The following is a 12,121-nucleotide window of genomic DNA, read 5'->3' as shown; positions in this document are numbered from 1 at the left end:
ACAAAATAAAAAGTTACGTGCAGGCTCATGGTTGACTGCAAGGTTCAAAACAACTCAGAGCAATGCTGTGACAACTAGGGGTGGGAGAAAAAATCAAAAATCTCTATATTGACTTCTTCATTTTAGTTTTTGTTTATAAACTCCATTGGAAAAAAGTTACCACTTTTCTCCAGCAGAGGGTGAAATGTTTCTGACTCATGTGATGTGCATTACACATAAGAAAATACAGCTCCTGATATAGTCTGTAGATATTATCTTCATCATTTAACTTTTTCACATGGTCTGGAGTTAAAAAACAAACTGAAAATTGCAAAAATCAGAAACATCGAATCACAATCTAAATCAAACCGGCACCACAAAAAAATTCGAATCGAACCGCGAGAATATCATATCATCCCAGCCCTAATGACCACAAAACAGTACATCAGTGTCATGCGACATGCAACTGTTACTTATTTTTATTATTTTACTTATTAATACTTAATTTATTAATGTCTTGATTTCATGTTGCTGTCACAGAAAATCTGCAAAGCTCCTTTTTTTTTTTTTTAGAAATAAAATTCATAGGAGGGGTTGATAAGGGAATCGATACAGAATTGAATCAATAAGCAGAATTGAAAAGGGAATTGGTACCGAAAAAAAAATCTTACATTACCCATCCCTTGTTTTAACTCAGTCTCCTCACATCCTGTTCCTTTGTAATCCCAACAAAGACCCTGCTCATTCACCCCCTGACTCCTCTGCCCCTCCATTTACCCTCCTGGCTCACTCACTGTACCACTGCAGCGTTTTGGCCTCTCTTAGCGTCTCTTATCAGGCAGAGCTCATTTGGCTACTGTAGCAGAGCTGAGTTCAGTCTGAGGCTTGCCAGATTATGAGACTCCCCTCCTTTCCATAAACTCTCTTGCTGCCGTTTGGCTGCCTTGTGAAAGCCCGGCACGTTTGAGGGCACTAGGTCAAATCATGAAGGCTTCACAATAGCTGCAGCTGTAAATAACTAACCCTGAGTGTCAGTGAAGTGTTAAAGAAGAAAATAAGCAAGGGCAAACTTGTCGATGGACTCTTAAGTTTGTTTCTCAGCTGGTGTAAAAACACAGAAAACTTTGTGGTTTGAATGGAGATAAAATGGTCCCCTTGCTTGGGTTCGTGACCTCAGCCTTTCGTGTTTGCATGCTAAACGTGCTGGTCTATAATCACCATTGCCACTTGTAATAAAAGTCGTAAAAGTGGTGTTTCTAAATGGCACTGGGTTTTTAGTATGTGATTTAAGCCATATGTGTCAAAACACGATACATATCCACGCTCCATATGTGAGCAGATTCCATAGATAGCCGTAGACGTGCGGTGCAGCAAACGTCTGTGCAGTTTGTGCAGACAGCCTATTGTAGCCACCATCTCTGACTCCAAGGCTGCCTCTCTGCTGTTTAGTTAGCCTTTAGTCTGCCACCAGCCACCAGGGACCCCAGGGGACGCTCTAAAAACATCCATCAGACCACTGGCTATCATCCAGCTGTGAGAGAAAAGTAGAGGGAGAAAGTTAATGACCACATGTCTGTGGAGTCCTGTGAGATTTTTTCTGCAGACTCCCCATCTCGGCTTATTGTCTGTCTGTCTCTCCCTGCAGCGCTGTGGTCTTCAGACACACATACAAATGGCCTCTCAGCTTGTCTGTGGTCATTGCATCACAGACAGCTGCTTTAAGTCACACTGAGGGGCTCTGCGTGACCTTGACACGGAGGTCTGACAGTGCCTTCCCCTCTCGCTGACCTCCTCGTCTGCTGCGACCTCTCAGGTTTTTCTAATGAGCCCAATTATTCTGTTACCACTGTCTTATCTTGATGTCTCACTCTGTTTCCTGCTTGTCCTTGAGGAAACCATTATCCTCGAGGAAAACCATTAGGTGTGAACAGGTCGTGAAAACAACTAAGATGACATGCTAATGGTATCTGCAAAGTGGCACAAAGCAGAGGCTGAGCTGGTCTTTGGGGACCTGGGAGCCTTTTGATATCTTCTGTTTTAGCCTCCATAGTTGGGAGCACTCTATTGGTGGAGATAGAGACAGAAAAGTGACACAAACCGGATCACTGTGCTCCAGCAGTCAACCTGGGCGGCAGAAGATCCAGGCAGCTGAAATAAAACAGCTGAAACCTGATGAGGAGGCCTCCATGCCTGAACCGTCTTTTATTTTTCCAGTAGAAATAAAAATAACCATTGGAGGAAGATGGGAATAGCAGCTCTAACAGGGTGGAGGATGAGTTGCAGCCTAACAAACTATGTGTCGACTAGACGACTCATCTGTCTGGTTCAGGTCATCAGTCCTGAGGGAGGATGACACCACACGCTCGGTTGAAGTTCGCTCTCCTCTTCCATCCTTAATCCCAACCAGACCGGTTCCTCAGTTCTGTTTGTGGGAAGGCTGTGACAGGTTGGCATCCATTAAGCCTATTGTTTTATTGAAAAGGGAAACGGCTATTGGGTTTACTGGTAAATGCATCACTGTGGAACACTGTCGCCTCATATGAGGAAGTTGAAACAGTATCCTCTTGTCCGTGTGTCTCTCTGGGGGAGCACCAAGACAATAAAAGGGGAACAAGGAAGACTGGAGCAAGTGGGTGTGTGTGGGCGTGTGTTTGCATGTGTGTGTGTGATACCTGCTTGGCCCTCGCCCCTCTCTGTCTAGACCAGCACTTTGTGTGAAGACATTGATGCTTTTAACTGTTGCTTCTGCAGAAAGTGAGCCTTACATATTTGGTTTCTTAAAAAATGAATGCAGGAATCCTGATCCTTGTAGTAAATCTGCACACTGGGATCTGAATTTGTCATTTTTAAGAACCCTGCTGTGTCAAACATTTGTCTGTGCAATCTGAGGAAAGGAACTGAAATCCTTGGAGTTTGATTACATCTGTTTCTAACCCAATATTAGGCTGTTTTTATTCCATATTTGAGCCAAAGAGATCCACGCGATGTGAGTGTTAATGATTCTCTGTGTTTTCCTTTCAGGGAGCAACGATAAGACGTGATGACCACACAGGAGCCATCCTCGTGGCACGGATCATGAGAGGAGGAGCAGCCGACAGAAGCGGTCAGTTCCATCTCTTTCCCTCTCCTGAATGTGTCTCATGTAAAGTGTTGGAAGTGATTCATACGACAACATGAACTCATCCAGAGTGCATCAAAGAGAAGATTCTTTGCACCTGAACTCTGCAGCGCCGTGCCATGTGTTGTCCTCTCTTACTTTGTAAATCTGATCATGACTGACAGGTTTACTGAGAAGCTCCACTTGTTGTCCACATGTTTTCTGTTTGACTTTGCGTTCATTTGTCCAGTCTGTTCTGCAGCTCTGCCACGGCGAAGCCAAAGGCGTATTTCCACATGTGTCGACAATAACGTTTTGGTACTTTTCCAATCCCCAATGCCACCATGAGGATAAACATTAATCTGCTGTTCTGTACACAACCCCAGGCTGTGTGAGCGCTTGACTCTGCACAGTAGCTCACTTTATTAGGACGTTAAATAATAAAACATTGGGGTGATTGTGGATGTGTAAATGTGTTTGTGTGTGGTAGGACTGATTCATGTCGGGGACGAGCTGAAGGAAGTTAACGGAATTCCAGTGGACGACAAAAAACCGGAGGAAATCATTCGGATTCTGGTGAGACTGAGCCGTCTGTGTTTGTGAAAGTTTTCTGCTCCATGAGTGCAAACTGTCTACATGTGGTCAGACCCAAAACACTGCACTGTGTAGTTACATACATACAGAGTTAGTGTAAAGATGCAAACAAATGTGCTGCACATCTTTCTGTAGTTCATGCAGTTTATTTGTTTTTAATTTTGGGGGAAAGACACACCAAACTCCAGAGGATTGCACAGTGAATTGGTTGTTTCATGGACTAAACAACATTTTTCCACATTTTACTGAACTATACTTCTTATAATTCAGTAAACTCTCTCTGGAACGGTACTCAGAACTTTGTTTCTTTCCATGTTTATTGGTCACACACCCACAACAAACGTAGTCGGGTAAATAGTTTGACAGATAGGTTGTAAACTGGAAACATAAACACACAAAACTCAAAATTAACTTAAATAAATTCATATTCATCTATGCAACAAAAAATTCTCCTTAAAAAATAAAACTTATTTACACATCATACCAGTTCTGACAATGAATCCAACGAAATCTAAAACTTAAAGATTAATAGCTCATGGGGATAGCCCTGCCCACCCTATGCAGGCAGCACATGGTCTACAACTGTTGATTTAACAATCAAAGGACTACAAAAGTTATACAACATTATTTAATTCATACCTAGTGATGCTGAGATACGATACTGAAATCCGATACTGGTTCCAAAGTCAGATTGCGTATCAGTGACAAAAGGCAGATCTGTTAAACTTAGTTCTATGCTCTTCTGTGTTTATCATCATTGGTAAGTCTGTATCATGAAGGATAAGATAGAGTGAACTCCAGCACATCAGCAGTTTTGAAGTATTTCACGCTTGTTTCACCAACATCTCTGACAGAAATTTGCAATATGTGCAAGTTTAGTTCCTCTCTCATCTACTGATGAGGTTTACAATTTATTGCATTATCGTTAACAAAATTTAAAAAGTCTGAAGTTACAAAACATCATTCTCAGTCTTGTCTTCATATTAAGGAATAGAGAATGTTAACTCCCGTTTCCACCAAGCGTTTCAGTTCAGTTTGTCTCTGTACATTTTGTAATGTTTTTAGATTACTGTTTCTTTTTGGGACCCTTCTGTTGGGGTGCCAGACATACCTATCTGACCCCAGAAGGTGGAGCCAGAAGCACTGCAGTCAGTTGATTGGTTGAAAGAATTGTTATTGACCATGTGACATTGGCAGCTGTATTTCAAATCTTTATTGCACATTGTAACAAAGAGCCACATGCTAATCACAATGAAGTTGATTGCTGGATGTCCTCCATGGTTGCTCTTTGTTTTCTTAGTCACATTTTTCTTCTTCATTGGATTTATTAGTGGGGTATATTGCGTTTCTCTGCTATGCCGTCACGCTCTTACGTAACAGCGCCGCTTACCAAGAGGGGGCTTGGTTGGCTGTGGAAACACAAACAGGATCAGGCTTTACCATACCAAACTGTACTGATCCAAACTGGACTGCTTAGTGGGCTAAAAAAAAAAAAGCCCAGGTATTGGTTTTGGTTTTGAGACTATAAAAGTTGGATCTTTGCATCCCTATTCATAACTCCCAAAAACCTTTTGTTGAGAGTCAGTTTGCAAAATAACATCGACTACAGCTCCAAAACAGAGGGATACATTTCCCTCCCCCTGCTGCTCTGCCTCTCCTTTAAAAACACAACAAAGAAAAAATAATATATTTAGTTCTCATAGCGACCCCTTCAACCTCAAAACATATTTACAAAACACTTTCATAAACAAAAAGCTCAGACTGGTCTGGATTAAATAAGCAAATGCAGACATGCTACAAACTCCCAAATGCTCAGAACGTCCCATTAACAGCCATGATAGTGAGTCTGCGTTTAATGCAGGAATAATGGGATAATGTTGAACATGTATGAGCTGAAGTTGGATAGAAATGTTCAGAGATATTGCAGTTAAGCTTCAGTCGATATGCTCACCCATTGGTTTGCGTACTTATAGGTTTAAGTAAGATTATTAATCCAGATCAGGGGAAGTGAAATCCCTCTAACCAAGTGTTGTGTTTCACAAACTGCCAATCAAGGTCCTTCAAGGAAACAATGAAGCAAAGGAAGATGTGTGAGTCTGTGTACCGCGGCGTTTTGTTTTTAGAGCTGACTAGAGGATTATTATTTCTGTTTGGGTTCAGTAAATGCAAACAAACACATATCATCCTGCATGAGTAACACAAAGTGACAGTTTCCTTCTCTTATGGTCTGAACACTGCTCAAGGGTTTCTCCGTGATTCAGACTTTTCTTCTTTGGTGAAAAGAAACGCGCTTGTTTAAGATGGCTAAACAGCAAACTCATCCAGGACGCCGTGGCTCCCATCCCAGTGCTGAAAACCAAACACTGGCCCCTCTTTACAAGTCTTTCTCGGTATTTAGACCACATGCTGAGAGGATGAGATTAATGCTCAGTAGTTGGTCCAAGCAGTCTTCAAATAAGCTCCATCATGGGTCTGAACCCTGCCAGGAGGGCCCACTGAGGAGGAACGAGGGAGTCTCTTAAAGTCAGACACAAAGGCCTTCACAGCAGATGATAGCTTTCATCACTCCTCCTTTCACCCCCACACACACTCTCTGTCCCTGCCAAGAAGAGTCATCCAATCCTTATAACCCTCCATTGTTAAAAAATCAAACAGTGCTTGTGTTATGAGATTTTTATGGGATTAGAAGCTTTGTGAAGAGTTTGCGTGACGGATGAGTGATAGCTCCTTTCCCTCTGTTCATACCTTTACTGTTTTAACCATGCTGTCTTTCTCCATGTTAGGCCCAATCACAAGGAGCCATCACCTTTAAAGTCGTCCCAGGGGTTAAGGAGGATGCACCCACCAAGGAACCAAAGGTAAGAGTTATACCTGCTGGACTGTTACATGTTTAACATTAACAACTTGACGTCTCTGTACTCAGTGAAAGCTTCCCTGAGATGAAGATCAATGTTTTTAACCACAGTTATGAAACCATGTAGAAAGAGAATGAGACAGCTCTGGACTATGTTAGACTCTTTAATCATACTCCAGAGGGCTGCTCCTACCTGTAGATAGTCCTGTGGTTTGATGCTGGGTCAGAGCATTAACAGCTGAATGACAGGGAACAATATGAGCAATGTAGCTAAATCAGCATTTAGCTCATTTATTCAGATGAGTTAGCATTCTTTAAACTCTAAATTATAACTTTTAACGGGGTCAAAATGTCTTTTGTCCCACCCAAACTCAAGGTGTACTGAATTCTGACAGGGCTACGAATGTACAGTGTAACCAATGTTTTGTTGTATTGAGTGACCGTGTTAACTGGAGACATCCAAACATGTCTGTGATAGTCACAAGCGGCGACCACTGGTCTAAGAATATGAGATAATGTGGAAGTGCCGCTTGAGGCTGACTCCGGAAGTACCGGAAGTCACATACACACCAAGCCAAAAAAAGCTGTTTTCAAAGCAGAAGTTAACCTATTTACAGCCTGTTTCAGAAAACGTCTCCTGTCTGAGTCGCTCATGTTACTACCAGCACACACAGTGTGGGGGGTGAATTTTTTTAAACATGGCAGTTCAGAGGATATTAAGATCAGAGGCACAGCTCAGCTGATGTGACTGACGAGTGCTCAGTAGATGTACTCAAAGCCCCTATCACTTCCAATATGGCTGCAATAGCAGATTTGCTTCAAAAGTCTACTTCAGAAACAGACGGGTGAAATCAATTATACAGTCTATGGACTATTATCTTACAGTCACCAGTTAACAGGGTCACACTTTACTCTAAAACACCAGTGCAGTAAGTGGCTGTGAATTATTAAATGTGTTACAGTATCCAACTTCAGCGACCCAGGTTTGAGTACAAGTAAGAAATATCAATGTTTCAAATTCTAAATTCCCTTTTTACTCTGAAAAGTTAATGAAAAAATTGGTTTGGAGCTAGGGTTTTGTCCAAATACAAAACTTAGGACCTTATACGAAGAGAAGAGATGGGTACTAAACAAAGTACTTTTATAGGTACCGACCAATTTCTGTCAAAAGTACCAGCTATTGATTAACGTAAAACCAAAAGGTACCATGTTTAGGTACTTGGGACTGTGAGGGAGTGGAAGAGTAGGTGATTTTCCATGCTGGACATGAACACAGCATTGCAAGTTTATATATTGGAGAATCAATATGTAAAATGTTGAAAAATTGAATTTTGATTTTTAAACAAATTGATATTTGTTTACCATATTAACATAAAAAATTACGGAAAATTGGTACTGTTGAGAACTGGTACCGATTGTTAGGTACTGGGCATCGGTACTGTATCGTTCCAAATGTAAAAGGTACCCATCCAAGAGTACAATTTAAGGGGAACTTTTGAGAATGATTAACAAAAACAGATTTCATGTTCAAATTACAACTATGCTACTATTAATCTTAAACTATTAATCTTAACAATCATGTATCCTTAAGTATAGAGTTATCATTATTCTGATATTTGGTGCAGTTTTTGTTCTGGACATAGGTCTCAGACTTGGTGAGCTGTGTACTCATCTTCTGTTTGGTAGGGTTTCTGGTTTATTAACACATCTTTTTGTATTTGATGATTCATAAATGTGCACAGATAGTAGCCATAAGCACTGATGACTTGTGTATTTAAACTTCTCTCTGGTGCATACAGTGGATCACTCCTCTAAAAACATCCTCCTATTGAATATCTGTCCACTTCCTGGTGTCTTTTACCCACTCACTGATTAAACATGAAGCTGGGAGTCGTTTACCATCTACCAAAGTGAAATTCTAAAAGTAAAAAAAGTGGGGTTTTTTGGATACCATAGGGTGTAATGACACAGACACACTAATATGTCTCTGCTGTAGGGTCAGTCTAATGCATGATGAAGGCAGGGCTGGATTATGAGGCTTGCAGAATGAAATTAGTTAAAAAAAATTACTCAGCTTGATTCAACACCAGCTCTTTGTTAGTTTCCTAATTTTTTCTTTTAAAATGATGTTTTTAAATCCACACACAAATCACAAACTTTATTTTAGGTACTGAGCCTTCTGTAGGATGAGATTTGACTCATCCATGTCGAGACAGTAGCTTCAACATTCATTTTAAAGACGTTTAACATCACTCCAACAACATACCATCATTCTCACCCACTGAGGCGATGATACATCATTTTTCACGCACTCATCCATCAGTTTCAGACAGAGGCTGGTTACGCTTTGCAGTTTAAGCTCTGGGATTGAGGCGGTTTATCATTATTCATCACAGCCCACCCTGTATGCATGTGTAACCGAGGTGTACGGGACAAGGTGGGTCATTTGCATCCTTTGTCATCGTGTTATGGTTTAACTGTCTGGCCTTTAAAGGATTCCAGCTGAGAAATAGTCCACCAGTCCTAACAAACAGCCTCTTCTTCATGAAAATATCCTGCATGCTTACATCAGGTGGTGTGTGTTCATCAACGAGCAGCTGAGTGGCTTAACATACACAGGCCAACGACATGAGGAGAAGAGAAGCAGGAGATTTCTGAGTGTGGATGTATGAGTGTAATATGATGGTGGACTTAGCAGCCAGAGCAGCTGTATGACCCAAACCAAACATCTCAGACTGAAACTTTACTACATGGCACTGACTGAGATCTCCTTAAATCAAGAGAAGATCAAAAAAATGAATCCTGCTTTCCTTTTCATTTTTTTATTCATCCGTCTCGCACACATATGTATGATTCCCTCCTCTCTTCCTGCTCCCTGCACATGTTCTGAGGTGTCTTTGGAGCAATAACTCATAATGACAATTCTCAGCTTTGACAGAAGACACAGCAAGGCGCTTAAGGTTGCAGCTCGCCGCCCACACCGGGTAACGATGTCGGAGATTTTTCCACTTTAGGGTTCAGGCTTCTTTGTGTTGATGAGGTGTCCCCATCCAGCTCTGCCAAATGAAATCAGAGCGCCGACTCCAAGTGAGAAAACAACTCTGATTCATACAGCCATTTGTTTCTTTACCCTCAGTCTACTGCGAGACAGACCACAGGCCTCAATGTGTTGGTGTTTTGTTTGTTAGGGTGGTGTTTTATTTTAGCTGATTAAAAAGTGTATGAAAAATATTACAGCAAACGAGTCTAAGATGTTTTTTAAACAGGTTTTGATACACAAAGACTCAAAACACGTTCATTCAAAACAGTTTCAAATGGAAAAGTAGAAATGAACTATTCTTCTAGCTGGTTATGAAACACTCTGAAATTGAGTTTACTTTATGTTCAACCAAAGCCAACGCTGACGGCATCTTCTCGGTGTTTTCCTGGATCCACTTTATCTGATCATTTCTGACTTTGGCATCAAACTTTACATTTCTCCTCGTACTCAGGTACAAATGACTTTCTGAATGTCTGTTCAGAGGCATAGCGTCTTTATTTTTTAAGTATCACTTCTCATGGATCTACTCGGCCCCCATGCTTTCAACTTTTCCCATGCACCTCCAGAAACAATCTGAAATTACCCATGATGCCTCTTAAAGGCCTACAAAAGTGAGCAAGACTACCAGTGAGATTATAAACTGGATTAAGAAAACCGTTTTTACATGTGTAACCTCTATGTCAGGGTAAGAGTCATAGAGTTGATTAAAAGAGAAACTTCTAGGTTTGTGATAATACGATAAGGATTAAACTTTAGAAGGACAATTTTTATCACATTACCAGTGTGATTTCCTTTAATTACCTTGACATGTTTGGACCACAAACTTCCGTCAGTCCTTCTCTTTAGAGTCACTTAGAGTTATTGTAAATTGTCAGTCAGCTGATTTATAGAGGTGAAGACCACGTTGCCACCTGTTGTCCAACAGTCATAGGACAGTATTCAGGTGTGTGACAGCGTGTAGGCCCCCTCACCCTGATTTATCATCCTGGGTGCTTCCTGATCTCCACAGACTCTGTTAGCCAGTGCTGGGATCTATTTCTCTCTGATTACCTTAGTCTTTTCCCACTCCATGGTGTGGTTTTCTCTCTGTAAGACTGTCTGACAACAGGGGGTGTGGTCGTCCAGCCTAGTTATAAGAACCATCTTAAAATATATTTTAGAGTGTCTGACCGAATACACCATTTCAAAGAATCGGACTTAGTTATATTGCACTATTTTATAAAATACACAACAAGACACACAAAGACTTTTTAGTCCTCTGGTGCGTTCAACATTATTGCAAACCAAGCCCACATTTTTTTTGAGCAAAGGACTCTTGATCTGTTACTCACATCAGGTATTAGGAGCTGTTAGCTGTAAAGCACTTTGAATTGCCTTGTGTATGAATTGTGCTCTACAAATAAACTTGCCTTGCCTTGCCTTGCCTTACCTAGGAGTCTATATTTGTATTAGTCTAGTTGCCTATTGCAATCACTTAAAAACAAAGAAAAGAGAGATCCTGTTTTTTTAAAAAATAACTATCTTGTAAGAAAATGATTTTTTATTAAATAAATTAAATTTTCCTAGTTTTAAAATATACTTGATCATAAAAACAGGAATCTCTGAAAAGCTTTATTGGTTTGTCAAGCAACATGAGAGTGTAACCACCAAAAATCCTCTTATTCCATAAATAACATTAATTTGATGGTTGTTGAACAACTCGCATCATCTTGGCTCGAAACCAACATTTGCAATAAATACATAAAGTAAAAGCTGGATGAAGAATATCAGTAGTCACTGGTATTTCAGTTTAAAGTGTGACCCTGTAAACCTTAGCCATAATCACTGACATGCTCGGCTTAGCAGTTAGCAATTAGCATAGTCATGTCCCTGTTATTTCAAAATCAAATTCTGTCTGTACTACCAAGTACAGATTCATGTGAAATCAAAAGGTACCATGTTTAGGTACCTAAATGCATCCTTGTGACTGTTGGGGAATGGAAGACCAGGTGATTTTCCATGCTGGACATGAACACAACACTGCAAGATTATATTTTGAAGAATAAATATGTAAAAAAAATTTTAAAAAAGAGCAAATTTATATTTTACCGCATTAACACGAAAAAGTACCAAAATTTGGTACTGTTCAGTACTGATACAGATTGTCAAGTGCCGGGAATTGATACCGTATCGTTTCAAATGTAAAAGGTACCCATTCCTACTTAAAAGTCATATTTTTAAATGTTTTGCACTGTAAATTAATTTAAGAGCTATAAAGGTCCCATATTCTGCTCTTTTTCTGCAGTTTAATATGGATCATTGATGTCTTCATGAAATGGTAGTAACATGTTTTGGTCCAAAAGGCCAATAAATCAAGCACAGGGAAGCTTGTGCATGAAACTATGTGGCTGTTTACAGCCAAAAACAAAGCAGTGATGGCTCTTCAATTTTGGCATTCTTCTCCCCACTGCTGGAGAGATTTCTCTCCAGCAGTGGGGAGGGAAGTGGGCGGGGAGAGGGTTCGGGAGTATCTGCTCCGGTGGACCAATCAGGTCAGACTTGCTTCTGATTGGTCAAA

General features: G+C 40.5%; 1 protein-coding gene across 4 annotated transcripts in view; it reads left to right on the top strand.

Moving 5' to 3' along the window:
- Positions 1 to 12,121, top strand: part of mpp7a (MAGUK p55 scaffold protein 7a) — a 228,423-nt gene that overhangs the window by 153,314 nt on the left and 62,988 nt on the right. For all 4 annotated transcript variants that reach the window (XR_012599844.1, XM_074693560.1, XM_074693561.1 and 1 more), the window contains exons 7-9: positions 3,001 to 3,082; positions 3,567 to 3,652; positions 6,454 to 6,528. Coding sequence is in view for 3 of the 4 variants with exons in the window: in XM_074693560.1 (XP_074549661.1) it covers positions 3,001 to 3,082; positions 3,567 to 3,652; positions 6,454 to 6,528 (243 nt within the window). In the remaining variant the exon portion in view is untranslated. The remainder of the gene's footprint in view (positions 1 to 3,000; positions 3,083 to 3,566; positions 3,653 to 6,453; positions 6,529 to 12,121) is intronic.

The sequence above is a fragment of the Halichoeres trimaculatus genome, unplaced genomic scaffold, assembly GCF_033239565.1.
Source record: "Halichoeres trimaculatus isolate MK-OKI-2021-1 unplaced genomic scaffold, fHalTri1.1 fHalTri1_scaffold_18, whole genome shotgun sequence".
In the NCBI taxonomy this organism is placed as follows: Eukaryota; Metazoa; Chordata; class Actinopteri; order Labriformes; family Labridae; genus Halichoeres; species Halichoeres trimaculatus.
This window is presented reverse-complemented; position numbering and strand designations above follow the sequence as displayed.